At 45.1% G+C, this 26,894-nt stretch overlaps 1 protein-coding gene across 1 annotated transcript in view; it reads right to left on the bottom strand.

The window, feature by feature from the left end:
* Window positions 1-17,125: 17,125 nt before the first annotated feature.
* The window catches only part of LOC120917843 (dual specificity protein phosphatase 22-A-like), a 55,962-nt gene continuing 46,193 nt past the window's right edge, over window positions 17,126-26,894 (bottom strand). Inside the window, exon 8 of the mRNA XM_040329409.1 lies at window positions 17,126-17,708. Coding sequence (XP_040185343.1) covers window positions 17,517-17,708 — 192 coding nt within the window. The 3' untranslated portion in view covers window positions 17,126-17,516. The remainder of the gene's footprint in view (window positions 17,709-26,894) is intronic.

Here is a 26,894-nt window from a genome sequence, read left to right as displayed (position 1 = left end):
TTTTTTTTATATATTTTTTTATTTCTTTTATTTTTTATTTCTTTTATTTTTTATTTATATATATATATATATATATTATTATTATTATTATTATTATTATTATTAAAGGGCCCAGAAGTCCCCAGGGCCCCGGATGACAACCACCCTTTTTTTATAAAAAAAAATCTTTTTTTATATATATTTTTTTTATTTCTTTTATTTTTTATTTCTTTTATTTTTTATTTATATATATATATATATATATTATTATTATTATTATTATTATTATTATTATTATTAAAGGGCCCAGAAGTCCCCAGGGCCCCGGGTGGCAACCCCCCTTTTTTTATATAATTTTATCATCACTCAGTCTTATTTTATTTTTTATATATATATATATATTCTGTGTGCCACAACCCTGTACCCCAAAGCATTGTGTTGCCCTGGGCTGAGTGTAACAAGATAAGATATCAGCTGCCACCTTCTGACTGTAGGCTTACTGCCACCAAGTGCAGGGTGTACCAAGATGGGCGTCGTGGAGTTCTGACGGGACGTCACTTCTGTTCCCGAATCTGACAGGTCGCCGATTCTGGCGGAACACATGGCATTTGTCTTGGGAAAACAAAACAGCATAAATACTATTATTTAATATTATTTATTATTATATATTGCAGTGAGGCCAATCTGTGCCCATTAGTTATTAATTATGCCAATTGCCAATCTTTGCTGCCTTTCAGTGCCCATCAGTGCCGCCTATCAGTTCCCATCAGTGACACCTATTATTGCCCATAAGTGCTGCCTATCAGTGTCCATCAGTGCCACTTATCTGTGCCACCTATCAGTGCTGCCTATCAGTGCCCATAAGTCAGTCCCACCTATCAGTGATCATCAGTGTTGCATATCAGTGCCACCTAGTAATTCAGAGCCCATCAGTGCTGCATATTGGTGCCTCCTCATCAGTGCCCATCAGTGCCACCTATCAATGCCCATCAGTGCTGCATATTAGTGCCTCCTCATCAGTGCCACCGCATCAGTGCCCTTCATGCTGCCTCATCAGTACCACCTATCAGTGCCCATCAGTGCTGCATATTAGTACCTCTTTATCAGTGCCACCCCATCAGTGCCCTTCAGTGCTGCCTCATCAGTGCCTATCAGTGCTGCATATTAGTACCTCTTTATCAGTGCCACCCAATCAGTGCCCTTCAGTGTTGCCTCATCAGTACCCATTAGTGCCACCTAATTAGTGCCCATCAGTACCACCTATCAGTGCCCATCAGTACTACATATTAGTGTCACTTTATCAGTGCCACCCTATCAGTGCCCTACAGTGCTGCCTCATCAGTGTCATCTCATTAGTACCCATCAGTGCAACCTATCAGTGCCCATCAGTGCTGCATATTAGTGCCTCCTCATCAGTGCCACTCCATTAGTGCCCTTAAGTGCTGCGCCATCAGTGCCCGTCAGTACCCCCTCATCAGTGCTCATCAGTGTTGCATATTAGAAAGAACTTGCGCCCTAAGTTAAGGCGGCGTAACGTATATGGTCCGGCGTAAGCCCGCAGAATTCAAATGTGGATGATGTGGGCGTGTTTTATTTAAATTAATTGTGACCCCACATATTTGATGTTTTTTACGAACGGCGCATGCGTCGTTCATGAAAGAATCCCAGTGCGCATGCTCGAAATTACGCCGCAAATCGTCAATGCTTTAGAAGTGAACGTAACTTACGTACAGCCCTATTCGCGAACGACTTACGCAAACAACGTAATCGACGGAAAATTTGACGCTGGCCCGACATCCATACTTAACATAGGATACGCCTCATATAACTTTACGCCGGAAAAAGCCTAACATAAACGACGTAAAAAAATGCGTCGGGCGGACGTACGTTTCTGAATCGGCGTATCTACCTAATTTGCATATTCCTTGCGTAAATCTACGGAAGCGCCACCTAGCGGCCAGCATAAATATGCAGCCTAAGATACGACGGTGTAAGACACTTACGGCGGTCGGATCTTAGGGAAATCTATGCGTAACTGATTCTATGAATCAGTCGCATAGATACGACAACGCAACTCAGAGTTACGGCGGCGTATCCGGAGATACGCCGTCGTAACTGCTATCTGAATCCGGGCCACTGCATTTTTGTTTTTTTTGCAAAGTAGCGCAGAAAAACGCATTATAACACGCGTCAACATGTCACAACACACTTCAGCCAATAGGATTATAGAAGTAAAAAGGAAAAAGGCATGCAGGATGTGATGCGCTATAACAACGCTCTGCGATGAGCGGCACCATGCCAGTGCCTATGAGTTCTGCTCACAATAACGGGCGCTGTGTGGTGTTGTGACTGATCCCTAAGATGTCAGAGTGGCACTTGTAGGATGCGGGGGTTTCTGATGAAAGTGAAACATCGCTTTCACTGGGTGAGTAAGACAGGAGATTGCGCAAGGAACGAGACTTTCAAGGATTTTCAAGAATCCAGCTACGTTTCCGGTAAGCCATTCACAGCAGCTACAGCATTCAGATAAGAGCGCAGAGGGCGGAGTCCGGACACACGGCATCAAAATACGGACAACATTCTTATCATTGAAGGAAACCAAACAGGGTTCATGGTTGTGTTACGTGTACACGTGACATTGATACATTTATTGGAAATAATCATATGAGCGAATGAAACGTAGGGGGAGATTTACTAAGACTGGAGCGTGCAAAATCTGGTGCAGCTGTGCATGGCAGCCAATCAGTTTCCAAATTTTATTGTCAAAGCTTAACCAGTTCCTGCCTGACCTATAACAAAAAGACAGCAGGGTAGGACTTTCGTAGATCCGGGTAGACGTCATATGACGTCCTCTCGAATCGCACCTCGCTGCGGCGCGATCTGTCACTGGCTGGGTCCATCGGACTGCCTGCTGCTGGTACCAAGTAACTGCTGTGACCAATCACAGCAGATCACATGACAACTGTAAACAATGGGGTAGATTCAATAAGCAATTGCGTCTGCGTAACCATAGTTACGCAGCGCAATTGCTTACTTGCGCCGGCGTATCGAATGCTCCTGATTCAGGAACCTCGATACGCCGACTGCAGCCTAAGATATGCCTGGCATAAGGCTCTTATGCCGTCATATCGTAGGCTGCATTCTTACGTTGGCCGCTAGGTGGCGTTCCCGTAGCGGTCAGCGTAGAGTATGCAAATTGCATACTAACGCCGATTCACAACCGTACGCGCGCCCTGCGTACGCAGTTTGCGTACGTCGGTTTTTGCGTAAGGCTGCCCCTGCTATTAGCAGGGGCAGCCAATGCTACGTATACCCGTCGTTCCCGCGTCGCGCTTTTGAAAAATTACGTCGTTTGCGTAAGTGAATCGTGAATGGCGCTGGACGCCATTCACGTTCACTTTGAAGCAAATGACGTCCTTGCGACGTCATTTACCGCAATGCACGTCGGGAAAGTTTCCCGACGGAGCATGCGCACTACGCTCGGCGTGGGAACGCGCCTAATTTAAATGATCCACGCCCCCTACGGGATCATTTAAATTGCACGCGCTTACGCCGGGCATTTTTCCGGAGCGCCCACGCAAATTTACGGAGCTACTGCTCCGTGAATCAAGCGTAGCGCAGGTAATTTACGGGGGCGCAGCGGCAAAACTGTGCGCTGCGCCTCCGTAAGAAATGGGCAAATGTACCTGAATCTACCCCAATGGATGGCTTCAGGGCTCAAGTCCTGCGGGAACGCGTGGGAAAGGAGTTCCTGCACTTTTTTCACAGCAGGAACTCGGTTCCCTTTGTAGGACTAGAGCAGCTGAGAGAAGCCGAGCCGCCTGAGCCAATTTTTTACTAAGCGGCGATGCCCAGCTCAAGTCACTGTCGGAACTTGCTTCTTTCTAAATCCCGCGATATCTTGCGGCAGACCTCCGCAATGTCTCCTGGGAACAATGACAAAAGCTCCCAGGAGACACTGCGGCATCGAGGAAGTGACGGAATACCCGCACACTACCCGATGAATCCATATACAGGAAGCGGCCATCCTTATTTTTCCATATACAGGATTCGGCACTGCGTCGCTTTAACTGACAATTGCGCGGTCGTGCGACGTGGCTGCCAAACAAAATCGGCGTCCTTTTTTCCCACAAATAGAGATTTCTTTTGGTGGTATTTGATCACCTCTGCGGTTTTTAGTTTTTGCGCTATAAACAAAAATAGAGCGACAATTTTGAAAAAAAAAAATATTTTTTTTACGTTTTGCTATAATAAATATCCCCCAAAATATATATAAAAAAAAATTTCCTCAGTTTAGGCCGATACGTATTCTTCTACATATTTTTCGTAAAAAAAAATCGCAATAAGCGTTTATTGATTGGTTTGCGCAAAAGTTATAGCGTTTACAAAATAGGGGGTATTTTTATGGCATTTTTATTAATATTTTTTTTTTACTAGTAATGGCGGCGATCAGCGATATTTTTTTCGGAACTGCGACATTATGGCGGACACTTCGGACACATTTTTGGGACCATTGGAATTTTTATAGCGATCAGTGCTATAAAAATGCATTGGATTACTATAAAAATGCCACTGGCAGTGAAGGGGTTAACACTAGGGGGCTGGGGGAGGGGTTAAGTATGTGCCTGGGTGCAGGGCCGCCATCAGGGGTGTACAGACAGTACACACCTGTAAGGGGCCCGGAGGTCCCCAGGGCCCCAGATGGCAACTCCCCTTTTTTTTATTTATTTTTTATAAAAATAAAAATTCTAATATATTTTTATTTTATTTTTTATTAAAGAGCCTTTTTTTTTTTTAGGGGTACGGGGGGCCCGGAGATCCCCAGTGCCCCGGATGGCAACCCCGCCTTTTTTTATAAAAAAAATACTTTTTTTATATTATTTTATTTCTTTTTTTTTTCTTTTTTTATATATACATATATATATATATATTTTTATTAAATGGCTCAGAGGTCCCCAGAGCCCCATGTGGCAAACCCCCTTTTTTATAGATGTTTATTTTTTTATTTATATATATTTATCTTTTAAGTTTTTTTATTAAAGGGACCAGAGGTCCCCAGGGCCCCGGATGGCTACCCCCCTTTTTTTATATATATTTTTCTTTTTTTCTTCTTTTGTTTTGTAAAGGGCCCCCCCCCCGGTTCTCAATTCGCGGCAGCCCCACCCCCCCCCCCCCGCTTCTCAATTTCAGGAGGCGGGGCACCCCCCCCCCCTGGTTCTCTGCTCCAGGGGGCCCATGCCTGAAGCTGTGTAAGGGGCCCCATAATTCCTGATGGCTGCCCTGCCTGGGTGTGTTCTAACTGTAGGGGGGTGGCCTCACTAGGGGAAATGACTGATCTTCTGTTCATACATTGTATGAACAGAAGATCAGCATTTCTCTCCCTGACAGGACGGGCAAACGGTTTTGTTTACACACACAGCTCCCGGTCCTCGCTCTGTAACGAGTGATCGCGTGTGCCCGCCGGGGACGCGCACGGGAGTCGGGGGCGAGCGGGGGACACGTGCGCGCCCCTAGTGGCCTGCGCGAGAGCCGACGTTATATTACGTGCTCTCGCGCAGGGGAGCCGACCTGCCCCTGTAAAACTGCGGCGGCTGGTCGGCAAGCGGTTAATGAGAAAGAGAATCACCTGGAAAAATATTGCAGTTGGCACGAGGTTTTGTGAACACGCATAGAATTTTTTTTTTTTCGGGTAACATACACTTTATTGATGTAATAATGATTCCAAGCTCTATTAATTTGTGTTTTAACCAGTTAACAACCGCCCTATAGACGAAATACGTCTACAAGGCGGCTGCTTAACTCTGGGAGGACGTCCGTGGACGTCCTCCCAGAATCGCGCACACGGGAATGCCCGGCGGATCACGGAGCACGGTAAATCGCCGCTGATAGCGGCGGTTTACCACGTGATCGCTCCGTCCAATGACGGAGCGATCACTAATAAACAAACCGGCGTCATGTAATGACGCCGGTTCCTCCCTCCCCTCTCTGTACCAAACGGTACAGTGTGAGAGAGGAGAGGGGGGAGAGCGGAAGCAGCAGCAGCTGTTGTGGGCTGGATCTGTGACACATGCAGTCACAGATCCAGCCATCCATCCCTCCCTGTGCAATACTCTGCAATAACATAAATACTCTGCAATACCCCCATACTCTGCAATACCCCGCATACTCTGCAATACCCCGCATACTCTGCAATACCCCCATACTCTGCAATACCCCCATACTCTGCAATACCCCCCATACTCTGCAATACCCCCATACTCTGCAATACCCCCCATACTCTGCAATACCCCCCATACTCTGCAATACCCCCATACTCTGCAATACCCCAAAATACTCTGCAATACCCCACAATACTCTGCAATACCCCCATACTCTGCAATACCCCCATACTCTGCAATACCCCAAAATACTCTGCAATACCCCCATACTCTGCAATACCCCAAAATACTCTGCAATACCCCACAATACTCTGCAATACCCCACAATACTCTGCAACGTCGCCTATGGGGATTTTTATGTAGCGAAGTTTGGCGCCATTCCACGAGCGTGTGCAATTTTGAAGGGTAACATGTTGGGTATCTATTTACTCGGCGTAACTTCATCTTTCACATTTATGCAAAAGAATGAAGAAAAAATACTAAATTTGCTACATTTTATAACAGAAACAAAGAAAAGTTCATTTTTTTTACAGAATTTTCAGTCTTTTTTCTCTTATAGCGCAAAAAATCAAAAACCCAACGGTGATTAAATACCACCAAAAGAAAGCTCTATTTGTGTGAAAAAAAGGACGAAAATTTCATTTGGGTACAATGTTGTATGACTGAGTAATTGTCATTCAAATTGTGAGAGCAACGAAAGCTGAAAATTGATCTGGTTATTAAGTGGGTTTACGTGCCCAGTGGTCAAGTGGTTAATGTCTTCCTGAAGTTCATCTTTATTATGGATGCCGGTGGTATCGGTGCCAAGTAGTTTCATTTGTGCCGTCATAACAACCCGGGGAATTCTGGGGGTCATTCTGATGCCTCCTTATCAGTGGCTCTTCCTGAAGGGGAGTCGGTCCGGCGGAGGTTTCATGTTTGAGGCCGTAAAGGGATATTTTTTTTTTTTCAAGTTTTATTTCTTGTTTTCAGTTTTTATTTATTCTCATATATTCTGAGTTTTAGATGAGTCACTAGAATCAAAGTAGAATTGTTTGATTTCCACCTTGCTTCCTCCCCGTCATGAGACAAAACAACGCTATTGTATCATTTTCATTGCTTTTTAAAGTTCACTTTCATTTTCTAAATGAAAAATTCCCAGAGGAACGCCAACGTTAGGCCTGGAATTCTGACGGATCAATGGGTCGCCAATTATGTTTGGGAGCCACGACGCACGACCGCGCAATTGTCAGTTAAAGCGACGCAGTGCCAAATCGCAAAAAGTGGCCTGGTCCTTTAGCTGCAAAATGGTTTATTTTTGTTTATAGCGCAAAAAATAAAAACCACAGAGGTGATCGGAAAAAAAACGCTCGAGCAAAGCGCGGTGATGTACAACGGTACTATAAAGGGGAAGTTGCATTAGAATGGTGCCATCCTTTGGGGCGCTTTTGCTCATTTCTGAGCATGTGCGTTTTTTTTCCCCTTGGAAAAGCATACACACGAGTGGTTTTCGCGACGAGAAAAAGAACGACGGGAAAAACTACGAGAAAAAAATAGAGCAGGTTCTAATTTTTTTTGCGGGCAGTTTTCTCGTCGTGTGGAGCATACACACGACCAATCTAATAAATGGCAGTTTTCTCGTCGTGAAAAACAATCTTGTGTACGCGGCATAACGCCTAAAAAGTGTCCGGATCTCCCGTCTGTTGGATGCATGCAAACATTAACTTATTGAGACCCGCGCTATAGCCGAATGATGGCTACAGCGCGGATCTGAATATCCAACTGGGCGTCAATTGACGTCCGCCCCTTTGGGCGTTCCCCGCGCGCACTCCAGAGCGCGCAGCGGGGAAACTCTGTGTTGGCCGTGTCCCTTGGACACAGCCAATTACAGATCGCCGCGAACGGCCAATCAGAGTGGCCGTTTGCGATGCGATCTGTGCGGCCAATGAGAGATGATCTCATATGTAAACATATGAGATCATCTCTCATTGCCGGCTCACACAGATCCACGTCCTGTCTCTGGAGAGGAGACCGATCTGTGTCCCTTGTACATAGAGACACAGATCGGTCACCCCCCCCCAGTCACCCCCCCCCTCCACCTACAGTTAGAACACAATGCAGGGAATACATTTAACCCCTTCCTCACCCCCTAGTGTTAACCCCTTCAATGCCAGTCACATTTATACAGTAATTAGTGCATATTTATAGCACTGATCGCAGTATAAATGTGAATGGCACCAAAAATGTGTCATAAGTGTCCGATGTGTCCGCCATTATGTCGCAGTCCCAATAAAAATCGCAGATCGCCGCCATTTCTAGTAAAAAAAATAAATAATAAAAAATAATAATTCTGTCCCCTATTTTGTAGGCGCTATAACTTTTGCGCTTATTGCGATTTTTTTTTTACCAAAAATATGTAGAAGAATACGTATCGGCCTAAACTGAGAAAAAAAAATGTGTCTTTTTTTTAAAATTGGCATATTCATTATAGCAACAAGTAAAAAATATTGTATTTTTTTTCAAAATTGTTTATAGCGCAAAAAACAAAAACCGCACAGGCGATCAAATCCCACCAAAAGAAAGCTCTACTTGTGGGGAAAAAAGGACGTAACTTTTGTTTGGGAGCCACGTTGCACGACCGCGCAATTGTCAGTTAAAGCGACGCAGTGCCGGAAGCTGAAATTTCACCTGGGCAGGAGGGGGGTATATGTGCCCAGTAAGCAAGTGGTTAAATAAGATAATTGCTGTAACTATCTGCAACTTTGAAAAATAAAGTTGCAGAGCTCTGAAAAAAACCCCAAAAAGAGTGGAAGGACAAGGAGGGGGGGAACGGGAAGTTACAGAATATTCTGGTGAGAAAATACGTGGAATTCAGTGTGCAAATCATGCAGCTGTCTGTCAGCAGAGCACATGCCAACTTCCCCTCTCCCACTGCGAGCCGGCCCAAAATATCCTCACCGTTTTCGCTTCCCTACCTGCGCTTACCTCTGCCGCGACCACATTGAAATTCCAGCTCGCGGCGCCGTCATGGCAGCCGTTTTTGGAAATAAACTGTGTTCTGTTTTTCTTCCAGCTGAGCTAAATTTGGTGTGAAAGTGTAAAGGGGAAGACTCAGGTATGGCCGTATCCTCTTTCTGCAGTCTCGAAATGATGGCGCCATTGACCGCACGTCCTATTTACCTTGGCATAGGTGGGATGAGAGTGTCTTGAGCTGTGCTGTTTTATGTTGTCGGAGGGAAGTGAGAAGATGAACTCTCTAAAGGTGACCAGGGGGCTTCTAGTGATATATATATATACGATTATAGTAGCAGCCTAAGCGTTAGTCCGGTCTCAGATACACCATTTAGAAGGGCAGTTTTAATAGCATCATGGGCCCCTGGGCAAAGTAATGCTCTGGGGCCCCCTACAATGATGACAGTGCAGGTAAACAGACATCAAGTAGGTAGGAGGCAGACTGCCTCCCCTGTGTATCTATCACTCTCAGTGCCATCATGGGGCCCCCAATTTTGGGGGAACTGCTGGCTCAAGGACAGCTGCTTTGGGGAAAAAACAGGGGCCCCCCATGCAGCTGGGACCAGGTGTGCCCAGGCCCGGATTTCCCACAAGGCCACTGAGGCCAGGCCTTGGGGCGGCAGGGCTCCAAGGGGCGGCAGTGGCATGGAGTCCCCCGACGTCCGGAACAAACAGTTAAGGGCGGTAAGTCATGAGGGAATTCTGTCCGTCCTACCCCCACCCCACATACCTCTCTCTGCTAGCTCTGTCTTCGGGAATCCGTCCTCCCCCCAGCCACCAAGTCTGTCTCCTGTCTCTGCTGCTGATGTACACAGTGAGAGGGGGGTGAGCTGTGCTCTTCCCATCTCAGCTGTGACAGGAGTTCTAGCACAGTGCTAGGACTCCTGTTTTGGAGGTGACAGGGTCAATAAAGAGAACATGTCACCTCCAATTGCTATCACACAGGGAATTGTTTTCTCCTGTGTGAAAGCAAAAAAGTTAAGTGAATTTTTTTTTATAATAAATAAATAATAAGAAATAATAATTGAATTAATAAAATAAAAAAGTAAAGAATAAGAAAAATAATAAAAAAAAGATACAAAAATTTTAAAAAGTAAGCGACAAGCTACAAATAAATAAAAATAAAAAAAGTGTTAAAAAAGTAAAAAAACAAACAAAACATATTTGAACTAACCGTGCTGCACATTTTCCATTGATTTGGGGGGGGGGGTGCATTGTGGAACCTGGCCTTGGGGTGGCAGGGAGAGCAAATCCGGCCCTGGGTGTGCCCTTTTATTAAAACAGCCCTGCCAGTTAGCGTGTGAGTATAGCTTAACTTTTAGCAGTCCCCCCTTCTCTGAAGGCAAGCAGGTCTACCAGTACTAGGTGCCCCCAGGACTGATTACATGAAACTATACACTCCAGATGTAGAATGTTGCAAGCGGATCCTGAGAAGATGATGTACCATACAGAGATGGAAGAAACAAGATGGAAGGCACATTGGAAGAGTCAGGACTAGCAGCTAGCAGCAGGTGTAATTCTGGAACACAGCAAAGGTCAGAACAGGCATCAGACAGCTCGCCGGGCACGCGCACGGGAGTCAGGGACGAGCGGGGGGTGCGCGCACGTGCCCCTAGTGGCCGCTAAGAGAGCCGACGTATAGCTACGGGCTCTCGCGCAGGGGAGCCGACCTGCCGCCGTAGAATTGCGGCGGCTGGTCGGCAAGTAATTAAAGCCTAAAGCTGGATAAACACATTCCTTGTGTGTAGATGCAGTGACATGCGGTAACCTATGTAGATGCAGTGACATGCGGTAACCTATGTAGATGCAGTGACATGTGTTAAAGAATAAATGCATAGATTGGATGAGACTGTTGTTTTGCCAGAAATCCAGTCAGCTCCTAATTTCCTCTTTGGGCTGACAACACGGTGCCTCTGCTGCACTAAAATCCCAACCAGTGTGATCCAGGGTTGCCAACCACCAGTAAATTTACTGACAGTTTGTAAAAATCTGAGATTTTTTTTTACAACTGCCAGTAAATATCAGGGGCTGATAATTTCATGCTGTGTTGACTTTTTAAGTGTAAATCAAGCAAATTACTTTTTTATAGGTATTGTCAGTGTTTCCATATCATGTCTATACTGTTCAAATATTCACTGTGTTCGTTTTCAATAGGAGTTCTGTCATTTCTCAGGTTGCCAGTAAAAAAAATGTGCCCAGCCAGTAAATTTTCCATGTTTTTTCAGTAAAAAATGCTGCAGGAGGTTTGCACCCCTGGTGTGGTCATCCCCACCTGCTGGACTGCAAAACTTTGCCTGTCCCCCACCCAGGACCGCCATCAGGGGGGTACAGGCAGTACACCTGTAAGGGGCCCCGGAGGTCCCCAGGGGTCCGGATGGCAACCCCCCCTTTTTTTATTTATTTAAAAAAAAAATTGTATATATTATTTTATTATATATATATATATATATATATATATATATATATATATATAAATAAAGGGCCCAGAGGTCCCCAGGGCCCTCGGATGGCAACCCCCCGCCCCCTTTATTAAAGGGCTCAGAGGTCCCCAGGGCCCCTTGTGGCAACCCCCCCTTTTTTTATTTTTTTTAAAATGTTTATTTTTTTATTTTTATTTTTTATTTTTTTATTAAAAGTCCCAGAGGTCCCTAGGGCCCCGGATGGCAACCCCCCTTTTTTTTTATGTATTCTTTATAAATGTTTATTTTTTTTATTTTTTATTAAAGGGCCCAGAGGTTTCTTTTTTCTTTTTATTAAAGGGCCCAGAGGTCCCCAGGGCCTGGATGGTATTGGCTACCCCCCTTTTTTATAATTTATTTTATATATATATATTTTTTTTTCTTTATTTCTTCTTTTTTTTGTAAAGGCCCCCCCCCCCCCGCTCCTGAATTTGCGTCAGCCCCCCCGCTTCTCAATTTCAGGCGGCAGCACCCCCCCAAGCCCCCCCCCCCCCCCAGTCCTCTGCTCCAGGGGGCCCATTTCCATTGATTTCCTTCCCAGCAAAATGAAAATCCTGTGACTCTCAAGAACCCGCCCACCTACTGTATGTAGGAAACTGGCTCTTGGGAGATGTAGTTCTGGGGGCGTGTCTACGTCAATAGGAGCTTCTTAATGTGATGATGTCACAGGGAGAAAGAAAAACTGTTTCTGGTCTCTTCAATATTGTTTAAGAAAATCGAGTTGATAATGAGAATTCTATATTTTTTTCTAAGTAAAATTGATAACATTTTATACAATTTTCAGCCATATTCAAAGAAATTTAAGTGAATGCAAAAACTTGCTGATTCCAAATTCGTGGCGATCCCTCCGTCCATCTTTACCGGCGCGTAGAAAATGAAAGTGGAAAAACGATGTTCCATACATAGCAATGTCTTCCCATTACTTGAATGATGATAATTCATAGAAAGGAGAAGTACAAGGAATAGAAACTATTTTCAACAACTGGGACGGAGTGCGTGGAGCCCGGGTGGGGGGGGGGGGATGGGCGAGGGGGGGAACGATGGACCAGATTGATTGTTTTTAAAACATTATATCAGAAATATCAGAATATGTTTAGTGATAATTTCACCCAATACCTGGACTTGTATGTGATTTCAGAAGCCACAGAAGGAAGTGGTGTTGTGTGTTATTTTCTTTCAATCTTTTGGATTTTTGCTCTTTTTTTTCTTTTCATCTCTCTCTAGCGGACTTCCAGAATAACAAGGCGCACCAACCAGTCATGTTCCCACCGACAATGAGATCCAGTCATCCGTTAATGATTCGCTGCTGCAACGCCCCTGGGTGGGCTCCTGATGCATCCTCTGCGACCCGAGCCCACCCGATTTTGAAGCCTATTAGAGCCTCTGGTGCTTATGATTTGGGCTAGGAAGGGTGATTTTTGGGGGGGGGGGCATTTGAGCTGGGTGGATTTGAGGCATGGGGGGAACAAAGATTTGTTCTGAGAGGGTACATTTTGGCAGGGGGTGGATTTGTACTGGGAGGAGGAGGGATTTATATCTAGGGGCATGCAGATTAGTGCTCAGTGTTTTTGTGGGTGGTTTTTGCTTATACATCTTGGGGGGGCAGTGTTGCCAACCGTCCGTATTTTTACGGACAGTTCGTAAAAACAGGCACTTTTTCCCCCCCCGTTCGTAAATGTCAGTGGTTGCGGAAATGTGCCAGTAAAAATAGCCGAGATCGGTTTGGCTTGGAACTGCACATGGAGATTGGAGGCAGGGGGTGATGGTGGCTGCGGTGGCACCGCAGAGGGGGATGGAGGCAGGGGGCAATGGAGGCAGCGGGAGATTGGAGGCAGGGGGCCTGGGGGTGATTGCAGGCAGGGGGTGTTGGTGGCACCGCAGAGGGGGGATGGTGGCACCGCAGAGGTTGGGGGATGGAGACAGGGGTTGTTGATGGCACCGCAGAGGAGGGTGGAGGCAGGGGATGATGGAGGCAGGGGGTGATTGGAGGCAAGGGGGAGATTGGAGGCAGGGGGTGTTGGTGGCACCGCAGAGGGTGGGGATGGAGACAGGGTCTGTTGGTGGTGTGTATACTGTGTATGTATACTGTGTGTGTATACTGTGTGTATATACTGTGTGTCTGTGTGTGTGTATACTGTGTATGTATACTGTGTGTCTGTGTGTGTGTATACTGTGTATGTATACTGTGTGTGTATACTGTGTATGTATACTGTGTGTGTATACTGTGTATGTATACTGTGTGTGTATACTGTGTGTCTGTGTGTGTATACTGTGTATGTATACTGTGTGTGTATGCTGTGTGTCTGTGTGTGTATACTGTATGTGTGTGTGTATACTGTGTGGCCCCATAATTTATTGCCTGGGGGCCCCATAATCTCCTATTGCACAGGGGCCCCATAATCTCCTATTGACCAGGGGCCCCTTAATCTCCTATTGCCCGGGGGCCCCTAATCTCCTATTGCCCGGGGTCCCCATAATCTCCTATTGCCCGGGGGCCCCTTAATCTCCTATTGCCCGGGGTCCCCATAATCTCCTATTGCCCGTGGGCCCCTTAATCTCCTATTGCCCGGGGGCCCCATAATCTCCTATTGCCCGGGGGCCCCATAATCTCCTATTGCCCGGGAGCCCCTTAATCTCCTATTGCCCCGGGGGCCCCTTAATCTCCTATTGCCCGGGGGTCCCATAATCTCCTATTGCCCGGTGGCCCCTTAATCTCCTATTGCCCGGGGGCCCCATGAGTTGTCAGTCCGCCCCTGGATGGGTGTCACTTTCCAGCTCCGGAAGCATCACTGGGTGCAATGGATGGGCGGTCAGATCTCTAGTCATCGGAACGCTTTTTGTGGCCAGGATAAAACCCAGAGCACACGTCACAAACACTGGTATTCCCCAATGTGTCCCAAGTATGTACTGTACTGAGCCAATTACACCACAAACATAATAAATAGATACTAAATAATCACTGTACAGACAAAATAGAACATTAGTCACCCACACCGAACACCACCGACTGCATCCTCCGATTCTCCAGAATACACTGCGTCATCGAGAGACTAATAATATTATATACAGGAAGAGGGAAGAATATTATTAGTAGTAAGGTCGCTTTTTTTTTTCCTTTACTGAGTTAAAATAGAGCCCATTCATTTGAATGTGCCTATGCACACAGGCGCGTATACAAGCACCGCGCATTCTTCAGTTATATAAAAAAGAAAAATCCGATTTCTTGGTCAGTAATTTACATCAAATGTGCGCAAATACATGCGATTGCGCACAAATGTGTGAAAATGTCCATTTACATATTGTGCAGACGTGAGAATACGTTTTTGCGTGGAAATTGCGTGAACACATATGCGCGAAAATACGTACAAAACAAAAACTGGCTGCATTTGGGGGAAACTGGCTGGATTTGGGGAGAAACTGGCTGTATTTGGGAAGAAAATGGCTGGATTTGGAGAGAAACTGGCTGGATTTGGGGGAAAACTGGCTGTATTTGGGGGGAAAATGGCTGGATTTGGAGAGAAACTGGCTGGATTTGGGGGGAAACTGGCTGCATTTGGGGGGAAAATGGCTGGATTTGGAGAGAAACTGGCTGGATTTGGGGGGAAACTGGCTGTATTTGGGGGGAAACTGGATGTATTTGGGGGGAAACTGGATGTATTTGGGGGAAACTGGCTGCATTTGGGGACAAACTGGCTGTATATGGGGACAAACTGGCTGTATATGGGGAGAAACTGGCTGTATTTGGGGGGAAACTGGCTGTATTTGGGGGGAAACTGGACGTATTTGGGGGAAACTGGCTGCATTTGGGGAGAAACTGGCTGTATTTGGGGGGAAACTGGCTGTATATGGGGGGAAACCGGCTGCATTTGGGGAGAAACCGGCTGCATTTGGGGAGAAACTGGCTGCATTTGGGGGGAAACTGGCTGCATTTGGGGGGAAACTGGCTGCATTTGGGGAGAAACTGGCTGTATTTGGGGGACAAACTGGCTGTATTTGGGGGGAGAAACTGGCTGTATTTGGGGGGAAACTGGCTGCATTTGAGGACAAACTGGCTGCATTTGGGGACAAACTGGCTGCATTTCGGGGGAAACTGGCTGTATTTGGGGACAAACTGGCTGCATTTGAGGACAAACTGGCTGCATTTGGGGACAAACTGGCTGCATTTGAGGACAAACTGGCTATATTTGGGGACAAACTGGCTGCATTTGGGAACAAACTGGCTATATTTGGGGACAAACTGGCTGCATTTGGGGAGAAACTGACTGTATTTGGGAACAAACTGGCTGCATTTGAGGACAAACTGGCTGTATTTGGGAACAAAGTGGCTGCATTTGGGAACAAACTGGCTGCATTTGGGGACAAACTGGCTGCATTTGGGGAGAAATTGGCTGCATTTGGGGAGAAACTGGCTGTATTTGGGGACAAACTGGCTGCATTTGGGGACAAACTGGCTGCATTTGAGGACAAACTGGCTGTATTTGGGAACAAACTGGCTGCATTTGAGGACAAACTGGCTGTATTTGGGAACAAACTGGCTGCATTTGGGGACAAACTGGCTGCATTTGGGGACAAACTGGCTGCATTTGAGGACAAACTGGCTATATTTGGGGACAAACTGGCTGCATTTGGGAACAAACTGGCTATATTTGGGGACAAACTGGCTGCATTTGGGGAGAAACTGGCTGCATTTGGGGAGAAACTGGCTGTATTTGGGAACAAACTGGCTATATTTGGGGACAAACTGGCTGCATTTGGGGAGAAACTGGCTGCATTTGAGGACAAACTGGCTGTATTTGGGAACAAAGTGGCTGCATATGGGAACAAACTGGCTATATTTGGGGACAAACTGGCTGCATTTGGGGAGAAACTGGCTGCATTTGGGGAGAAACTGGCTGTATTTGGGAACAAACTGGCTATATTTGGGGACAAACTGGCTGCATTTGGGGACAAACTGGCTGCATTTGGGGACAAACTGGCTGCATTTGGGGACAAACTGGTGGAGTCTGATTGGCAGAGTGGCTGTGTTTAATGGGCACAGTGGCGGCAATTGATGTTATTTTATTTTTCAGTTTGTTTGCGCCCCCCCCCCCCCCAAAAAAAAAAATGTGAGCACCAGCCGCCACTGCAGGAGTGACATCACTGCTCACCAGATATAAGATATATTATACAGGAGTGACATCACTGCTCACCAGATATAAGATATATTATACTGGAGGGACATCACCACTCTCAAGACATAAATCATGTTATACAGAACAGGACTGACATCACTGCTCCCCAGATATAAGATAAATTATACAGGAGTGACATCACTGCTCTCCATATATAAGATAAATTATACAGGAGTGACATCACTGCTCTCCATATATAAGATTTTTTGTACAGAAGTGACATCACCACCCTTCAGATATAAATGTAACACACCCACAAAGGCACATTGTGTATTAAGAGAAATATATTGACGATATTTGCACACAACTGCATCACAATCCTAATGTGTTTATAAAAAAAAAATGTAATTAAAATACAACTCATCAATTTAAAAATAAAATATAATTTTTTATTTCCAAGTACTGTACACAGGCAGCATTATCTCCAGTGTTACACAGGAATTTGGCTTTATTTAAAGCTGCACTTTAGTCACATCTGAACATTTTTCATGCAATCAATCTGCCTTTGGGGATCCAACCTTCCCGTGGAAAGTCTCCAGTGTGTTTCCTGGTTCTAGCCCCGCCCCCACTGAACCCAACACAGCTTCACCCCATCCAAAGGGCCCAGAGAAGGAGTCAGCAGTGGTAAGAGTCCTATAACAAGAGGGTGCAGACCCACAGCTGAATTAGAGAAAACACAGTCATATGGGCAGATCACCAGTTGGTTTTATCGGCTCCTTGATTTTTCTTGTTGATGGCATTGTCACGGATGTTTATGATCAGTTGGTCCCCCCGGTGTTCCCTCCATAGGCTTTGTAGGGTAAGGTGTATCCGGTATCGGGCTGGTTAATCCACCGGTTCTGCGTCTCCCTCACACTCACCTTCTCCACGCGTTCTGATAATAACTTCTCCACTCTGTCCTGATCATTGAAAGGATTCCGCCCGTATTCCTGCCGCAGCCAAGATCGGTACTGCAAGAGGAACAAAATCACAGTTCAGGTCATTCAAGGGGAATACATGCTACATGGAAATTTACACAGTAACAAAGTAACATTGTAAAATAGTAATATAGTCAGTGAGAGGAATAGTGCCCATCATTGGTGTCAGTGGGAGAAATAGTGTCCCATCATTGGTATGAGTGGGATGAAAAGAGCCCCATCATTGGTGTCAGTGGGAGGAATAGTGTCCCATTATTGTTGTCAGTGGGAGGAATAGTGGCCCATCATTGGCGTCAGTGGGAGGAATAGTGGCCCATCATTGTTGTCAGTGGGAGGAATAGTGGCCCATCATTGGTGTCAGTGGGAGGAATAGTGTCCCATCATTGGTGTCAGTGGGAGGAATAATGCCCAATCATTGGTGTCAGTGGGAGGAATAGTGTCCCATCATTGGTATCAGTGGGAGGAAAAATACCCATCATTGGTGTCAGTGGGAGGAATAGTGGCCCACCATTGGTGTCAGTGGGAGGAATAGTGCCCATCATTGTTGTCAGTGGAAGGAATAATACCCATCATTAGTGTCAGTGGGAGGAATAGTGCCCCATCATTGGTGTCAGTGGGAGGAATAGTGGCCCATCATTGTTGTCAGTGGGAGGAATAGTGGCCCATCATTGGTGTCAGTGGGAGGAATAGTGTCCCATCATTGGTGTCAGTGGGAGGAATAGTGGCCCACCATTGGTGTCAGTGGGAAGAATAATACCCATCATTGGTGTCAGTGGGAGGAATAGTGGCCCACCATTGGTGTCAGTGGGAGGAATAGTGTCCATCATTGTTGTCAGTGGAAGGAATAATACCCATCATTAGTGTCAGTGGGAGGAATAGTGCCCCATCATTGGTGTCAGTGGGAGGAATAGTGGCCCATCATTGGTGTCAGTGGGAGGAATAGTGGCCCATCATTGGTGTCAGTGGAAGGAATAGTGGCCCATCATTGGTGTCAGTGGGAGGAATAGTGGCCCATCATTGGTGTCAGTGGGAGGAATAGTGGCCCATCATTGGTGTCAGTGGAAGGAATAGTGGCCCATCACTGGTGTCAGTGGAAGGAATTTTTTAATTTTTTTTGATAATTGTACAGTCATGCGATGCTGTACAGTGTACACAAATAAAATGTATGTAATTTTTTCCCACAAATAGAGCTTTGATGTTGTAGTATTTTATCACCTCTGGGTTTTTGTTTTTTTTTGCTATAAAAAAAGACTGAAAATTTAGAAAAAAAAAAAAAAACTAATATTTTTACCTTTCTGCTATAATCATATCCAATATTTTTATTTATTTTTACAAAATCAAATTTCCTCCTAAATTTAGGCCAATATGTATTCTGCTACATATTTTGGCAGAATTTGTTTTAAGAAAAATCCCGATCAGTTTCTATTGATTGGTTTTGCGTCCTGCTTTTCATCTTCTTTCCCTCTCAGTGGATTTTTCATCAGATTAAATAAAAACCGCAGACTCTTTCTGTTACCAAATGATTTAATCTCAACCGCTGTTCAGCAAGGATATTACACAACCGCTAATTTATTAATCTGTATATAGTGGTGAAAACTCACATTAAAGTTTCGGGAAAGTAATTAACCACTTGACCACCAAAAGATTTACCCCCTCTTCATGACCGGGCCATTTATTTTGATACAATGTTGCATTACTTTAAGTGAAAGTTCTGCGGTCGTGCGACGCTGTACACATATAAAACGCTTGTCCTTTTTCCCCCCCACAAATAGAGAATTTTTTTTTGGTGGTATTTGATCACCTCTGCTTTTTTTTAAAAATTTTCGCCAAAAAAAAAAAAGACTAAAAATTTTGAAAAAAATATATATATTTTTACCTTTGTGCTACAGAACATATTCAATACATTTTTTTACAAAAAAAAAATTTCTGTCAAATGATAAGAGAGTTTTGGAAGATGGTCTCAGAAACAACCCTGGAAATTACCGGGGTGAATCTTGGGGATAGACCGGCAGCTTTCTTGTTATTTGACATCCCCATATCACTGGAAAACTATAAACAATCTCTCCTACGCCATTTGTTAACAGGGGCAAAAGCGTGTATACCAATTTTATGGAAGAGTACTGCTCTCCCAACAAAGTCACAATGGCTTAGCAGAATAAATGAGATTCAGTTGATGGAAAATCTTACAATTAGAATGCGGGAACGGGAGGAGGTGTACTGGAGGACTTGGACGCCATACATAGAATATAGGGAACAGAACCCCTAGGGGGGGGAGGGGGAGAGATTAGGGGTGGCCTTTTTTTTTTTTTTTTTTGGGTGGGGGGGGGGGGGGGGGTGGGGGGGGAAACCATCACTCCCTGGGGGTCAAGACGCTCCTCCGATGGTGGTGGCTGAAGGTGTTTAGGACCACGAAGGAGGCAGTACCTTGACCAGTATAAGGGAGATCAGAAACGGAACAGGATGTAGCAAATATAAAATAGAGATTATGAGATGTTTAGTTGATGATATAAACAAATGTTATAATACAGAAGATATTGAATGAGCTGTATTTATATTTTTTGTTTGTGGAAGGAAAAGGAAAAAACATATATAAAATAAAGAATTATAAAAAAATAAAATAAATTTCTTCATAAATTTTGACCAATATGTATTCTGCTACATATTATGGTTAAAAATAAATAAACAATAAGGGCTAGATTCAGCAAGAATTTACGCCGGCGTATCTATTGATTCGCCGCGTAAATTCAAAGCTGTGACGGCGTATCTTCTTTCTGTATTCAGAAAGCAAGATACGCTGAAATTAGGCTAAGATCCGACTGGCGCAAGTCTCTTACGCCGTCGTATCTTAAGGGTGCATATTTACGCTGGCCGCTAGGTGGCGCTTCCGTCGATTTCAGCGTAGAATATGCAAATGAGCTGGATACGCCGATTCAGAAACGTACGTGCGCCCGGCCGGAAAATGTCTGAGCACCGACTCTCCCCATCCAACCTGATGGAGCTTGAGAGGTCCTGCAAAGAAGAAAGGGAGAAACTGCCCAGAAATAGGTGTGCCGAGCTTGTAGCCTCATACTCAGAGAGACTGGAGGCTGTAATTGGCGCCAAAGGAGCTTCACCAAAGTATTGAGCAAAGGCTGTGACACTTTTGTACATGGGATTTTTTTCGTTTTTTATTTTTAATAAATTTGCAAAGATTTCAAACAAACTTCTTTCATGTTATCATTATGGGATATTGTTTGTAGAATTTTGAGGGAAAATACCAAAGGTAATCAATTTTGGAATAAGGCTGTAACATAACAAAATGTGGAAAAAGTGAAGCGCTGTGAATACTTTCCAGATGCACTGTATCTGTGATTCTGCGCAGTCGGCCCACACTGTAGTAGTAAAGGAAGCGGTTAAAAATGGTAAAACTCTTTGATGTGGGTGATCTGGGTATCTAAGAAGCATAAGCAGGCAAGAATCTGTAATAATGTCCTTGCTGGAGTAGATTTTTTTTTTTTTTTTTTGAGTTGTACTTGCCCCCCCCCCCTCCCCCACATTTAAAAAAAAAAAAAACATGGAGGTTTTCTTTCCTGTCTCAGTGCTCAGCCATCGGTGAACCACAGCCATGACTCTGGTCTGTGCGCTGTGCACCTCTCACGCGATGAGTAGAGACGGACAGGAAAGGGAAGCAAAAGGATCGCAACTTCCCCTGCAGATAGAAGACGTGCCGTGTACCATGTCACCTGCTGGACCCGACCACTCAAATCTTTTTATTTGCAACAAAAATAAATAAAAATCTCTGCATTCCAAAAAGATCCCATTCCTCCAATGTGCCGGATTTATGGAGAAAGAGGACCTGTCACCCCCCCCCCCCCCCAACCATAGAATAGGCTGACCACGACTTTTCTGTCATTTTTTTTTTTTTTCTAAGTTTAAATTAGTATTTTTTGCTAGAAAATTACTTACAACCCCCAAAACATTATATATATATATATATATATATATATATATTTTTTTTTTTTTAATCAGAGACCCTAGAGAATAAAATGGTGGTCGTTGCAATATTTTATGCCACGCTGTATTTGCGCAGCGGTCTTTCAAGCACAATTTGTTTTAATTATTTTTTTCACTTTATTTTTGCATTTTTTACAATTATTTTTTATTTATTTTTTTTTTACAATTTTTTTTTTTACAATTTTTTTAGGAGCCGCGTTTTGGGGGCCTTTGGTGAAATATCATGAGTTTAAACAGACCCCTGATGCCTTATTTTTTTTTTTTTAGCAGAGACCATAGAGAATAAAATGGTGGTCTTTGCAATATTTTATGCCACGCTGTATTTGCGCAGCGGTCTTTCAAGCACAATTTGTTTTAATTGTTTTTCATTTTATATTTGCATTTTTTTTTTTTAATTATTTTTATTTTTTAAAAATTTTTTATTTTTAACAAATTTTTTATTTTTATTTTTTACAATTTTTTTATTTTTATTTTTTACAATTTTTTTTAGTCTAAACAGACCCCCGATGCCTTATTTTTATTTATTTTTTTAGCAGAGACCATAGAGGATAAAATGGTGGTCTTTGAAATATTTTATGCCACGCTGTATTTGCGCAGCGGTTTTTTAGGCACAACTTTTTAAAAAAAAAAAAATTCTAGTTTTATTTTGCATTTTTTACAATTTTTTTCATTTTTATTTTTTACAATTTTTTAGGAGCCGCGTTGGGGACCTTTGGTGAAATATCATGAGTCTAAACAGACCCCCGATGTCTTATTATTATTATTTTTTTAGCTGAGACCCTAGAAAATAAAATGGTGGTTGTTGCAATATTTTATGTCACACTGTATTTGCGCAGCAGTTTTTAAAGCACAATTTTTTTTACAATTTTTTTCCCCTTTTTTTTTTACAATATTTTTTATTTTTTGCATATCTCCCTTTGTGCTGGGAGCGTGCTGCACTTAGCACAGAGCATCCAGAACCCTGGGCCCCATACTAACAATCAGGATCTGGAACTCCAGATTCTGGGTCACCTGACCCGCGGGACCCGTGGACTCAATGTCCGCCGGTGTCCTGCGATCGTGTCACGGAACGGCAGAACGGGGGGATGCCTTTGTAAACAAGGCATCTCCCATATTCTGCCTAGTGACACAACACTGATCTACAGCTCCCTCTCATCGGAAGCAGCAGCGATCAGTGATGTGTCACAGTAAGCCACGCCCCCAACAGTTAGAATCACTCCCTAGGACACACTTAACCCCTTCCTAGCCCCCTAGTGATTAACCCCTTCCCTGCCAGTCACATTTCTACAGTAATCAGCGCATTTTTATAGCACTGATCGCTGTATAGATGTGAATGGTCCCAAAATAACGTCAAAAGTGTCTGCTGTGTCCGCCATAATGTCGCAGTCACGATAAAAATCATAAATCGCCACCATAACAAGTAAAAAAAAAAATTATTAGTAAATATGCCATAAAACTATCCCCTATTTTGTAGACGCTATGGCCCAGATTCTCAAAGGGCTTACGATGGCGCAGCGCCATGTACGCCGTCATAAGTCCTAATCTGGGCCGTCGTATCTATGCGACTGATTCTTAGAATCAGTTACACATAGATATCCATTAGATCCGACAGGCGTAAGTCTCTTACACCGTCGGATCGTAACTGCGATTTTTTTTTTTGCCCGCTAGGTGGCGCTTCCGTCGATTTCCGCGTCGAGTATGCAAATTAGACATGGGGCCAGATTCAGGTAGACTTACGACCGGCGTATCAGTAGATACGCCGCCGTAAGTCCGAATCCCCGCGTCGTATATTTAAGCGTATTCTCAAGCTGAGATACGCTTAAATATTGCTAAGATTTGACAGGCGTAAGTCTCCTACGCCGTCGTATCTAAACTGCATATATTTACGCAGGCCGCTAGGGGCGTGTACGCTGATTTCCGCCTAGAATATGTAAATCAGCTAGATACGCGAATTCCCGAACGTACGCGTGGCCGACGCAGTAAATTTACGACGTTTACGTTAGGCTTTTCCCGGCGTAAAGTTGCCCCCGCTTTATGACGCGCAGCCAAGTATGGCCGTCGTTCCCGCGTCGAAATTTTTAAAAGTTACGTCGTTTGCGTAAGTCGTCCGTGAATGGGGCTTGACGTCATTTACGTTCACGTCGAAACCAATGACGTCCTTGCGACGTCATTTGGAGCAATGCACACTGGGATATTTTAGGGACGGCGCATGCGCAGTTCGTCGGCGCGGGGACGCGCTTCATTTAAACGATACACGCCCCCTACCCGCCAAATTTGAATTCCGCCGTGTGATTTACGTTACGCCGCCGCAACTTTACGGGCAAGTGCTTTGTGAATGAAGCACTTGCCTGAAAAACTTGCGGCGGCGTAACGTAAATGACATACGTTACGCCGCCGCAGAGATACGCACGATGTACCAGAATCTATCCCTATAACTTTTGCGCAAACCAATCGATATACGCTTATTGCGATTTTTTTTTTTACTAAAAATATGTGGAAGAATACGTATCGGCCTAAGGAAATTAGGGGAAATTTTGCTTTCTGCTTGAGATGCTGGGACTTGTAGTTCTTTGTTGGCATCTGTCCAGCCAACCCCAACGCAGTGCAGTGTCAGGGAAATCCCACGCTCTGTTGTGCAATGTGGGGGAAGGGAGCAGAATCAGCTTTTCACCATCCATGTGATTTTTTTTTTATATGATTCTTAATGCAATGTGCAGATCATGAGAAGGTCGCAGACCGTGTGTCCCGGTCACGCCGCCGATCGGGGGGGGGGGGGGGGGTTGGGGTTTGACCTCTGAATCAGAAAGCCGTGACCTTACAGGGCTTATATTAACATTCATAGGAGAGATGTACAAAAATCATAAAAAAGAAAACAAAAACAGAATGTTTACAATGATTGCTGCGCAATAAATGACTCATCAGAACCGCCGAACCCGGGACTGTCAGGTGTCATGTGATGCCGGAGGAAAAATATTTGATATTCTAAATACAAAATGCAAAATAAACAGTGGGGTAGATTCAGGTAGCTTTGCCCTTTTTTTTTTACGGAGGCGCAGCGCAACCGTTTTGCCGCTGCGCCTCTCTAAATTTCCTGCGCTACGCTTGATTCACGGAGCAGTAGCTCCGTAAATTGCGTGTGCGCTCCGGAAAACTGCCTGGCGTAAGGGCGCGTAATTTAAATGATCCCGTAGGGGGCGTGGATCATTTAAATTAGGCGCGTTCCCGCGCCGAGCGGGAAACTTTCCCGACGTGCATTGCGGTAAATGACATCGCAAGGACGTCATTTTCTTCAAAGTGAACGTGAATGGCGTCTAGCGCCATTCACGATTCACTTACGCAAACGACGTAATTTTTAAATTTCGCGACGCGGGAACGACGGGTATACTTAGCATTGGCTGCGCCTGCTAATAGCAGGGGCAGCCTTACGCAAAACCCGACGTACGCAAACGACGTAAACTGCGTACGCAGGGCTCGCGTAGGGTAGTGAATCGGCGTTAGTATGCAATTTGCATACTATACGCTGACCACTACGGGAACGCCACCTAGCGGCCTGCGTAAGAATGCAGCCTACGATATGACGGCATAAGAGCCTTATGCCAGGCATATCTTAGGCTGCAGTCGGCGTATCGAGCTTCCTGAATCAGGAGCATTCGAAACGCCGGCGCAAGTAAGCAATTGCGCTGCGTAACTATGGTTACGCAGACGCAAGTGCTCTCTGAATCTGGGCCAATAATACAATATCATGTGCGGAGACTGACGTGACCGGCTCAGTGTTCTCTGTACAACACTGCAGTATATGTCAGAGCTATATACATGTATAATAATAAGAGTGTGTGACTGTGGGGGGGACATTAGAGTGTAAGCTCCTCTGGTGCAGAGACTGGTGGGACTGGTTTGGGGTTCTCTGTACAACACTGCAGTTTATGTCAGAGCTATATAAATGTATAATAATAGTGTGTGACTGCGGGGGTACATTGGAGCGTAAGTAGGGCTGATCCTAGGCAGGGTGCACGGGGTGCTCCGCACCCAGGCGCCACAGAGGTGGGGGCGCCGAAGCTCCAAAGTCTCCTGTCTGCCCGGCCCCCTCTGTGTGTGTCGGCTCTTCTACCATAGGCGGTGTGATGAGAGGCTTTTGGGTTGGCCGGAGCTGCTACCAATCATCCCGTGCACTCCCAGAAATGCTCTCCGAGTGCCACCCTCAAAGTAACCAAAGATGCCACGTATGCCCCGCCCCCTGTAATGTGCTTCTGCTCCCAGCGCGCCCGAGCTACAGGGATCTTTTGGACAAGTACTGATCTATGGGGACACCTGATGTGGGGGGCTCTAATGGTGGACACCTGCTGTGGGGGGGGGGGCTCTGATGGGGGACACCTGCTGTGGGGGGCTCTGATGGGGGACACTAGATATGAAGACTTCTTATGGGAGCATCTCTGTGTTTGAGTCATAGCCATAGAAACATTTGTAAAGGGGAGGAGTTAGTAAGATGACCACGCCCATGTGGGGGGCGCCAGAAATATTTCTGCACCCAGGCGTCTTTGACCCTAGGATCGGCCCTGAGCGTAAGCTCTTTTGGTGCTGCAGGGGGCCCATTACTGGAAGCTGTGTAAGGGGCCACAAAATTCCTGATGGTGGCCCTACAAGTGTGTCTTGCCTACAGTGAAGCATGGTGGTGGGAGTGTCATGGTCTGGGGCTGCATGAGTGCTGCCGGCACTGGGGAGCTACAGATCATTGAGGGGACCATGAATGCCAACATGTACTGTGACATACTGAAGCAGAGCATGATCCCCTCCCTTCGCAGGGCAGTATTCCAACATGATAACGACCCCAAACACACCTCCAAGGCGACCACTGCCTTGCTATAGAAGCTGAGGGTAAAGATGATGGACTGGCCAAGCATGTCTCCAGACCTAAACCCTATTGATCATCTGTGGGACATCCTCAAATGGAAGGTGGAGGAGCGCAAGGTCTCCAACATCCACCAGCTCTGTGATGTCATCATGGAGGAGGGGAAGAGGACTCCAGTGGCAACCTGTGAAGCTCTGGTGACCTCCATGCCCAAGAGGGTTAAGGCAGTGCTGGAAAATAATGGTGGCCACACAAAATATTGACACTTTGGACCCAATTTGGACATTTTCACTTAGGGGTGTACTCACTTTTGTTGCCAGCGGTTTAGACGGTTGAGTTATTTTGAGGGGACAGCACATTTACACTGTTATACAAGCTGT

Source organism: Rana temporaria, chromosome 11 (assembly GCF_905171775.1).
Source record: "Rana temporaria chromosome 11, aRanTem1.1, whole genome shotgun sequence".
NCBI lineage: Eukaryota > Metazoa > Chordata > Amphibia > Anura > Ranidae > Rana > Rana temporaria.
This window is presented reverse-complemented; position numbering and strand designations above follow the sequence as displayed.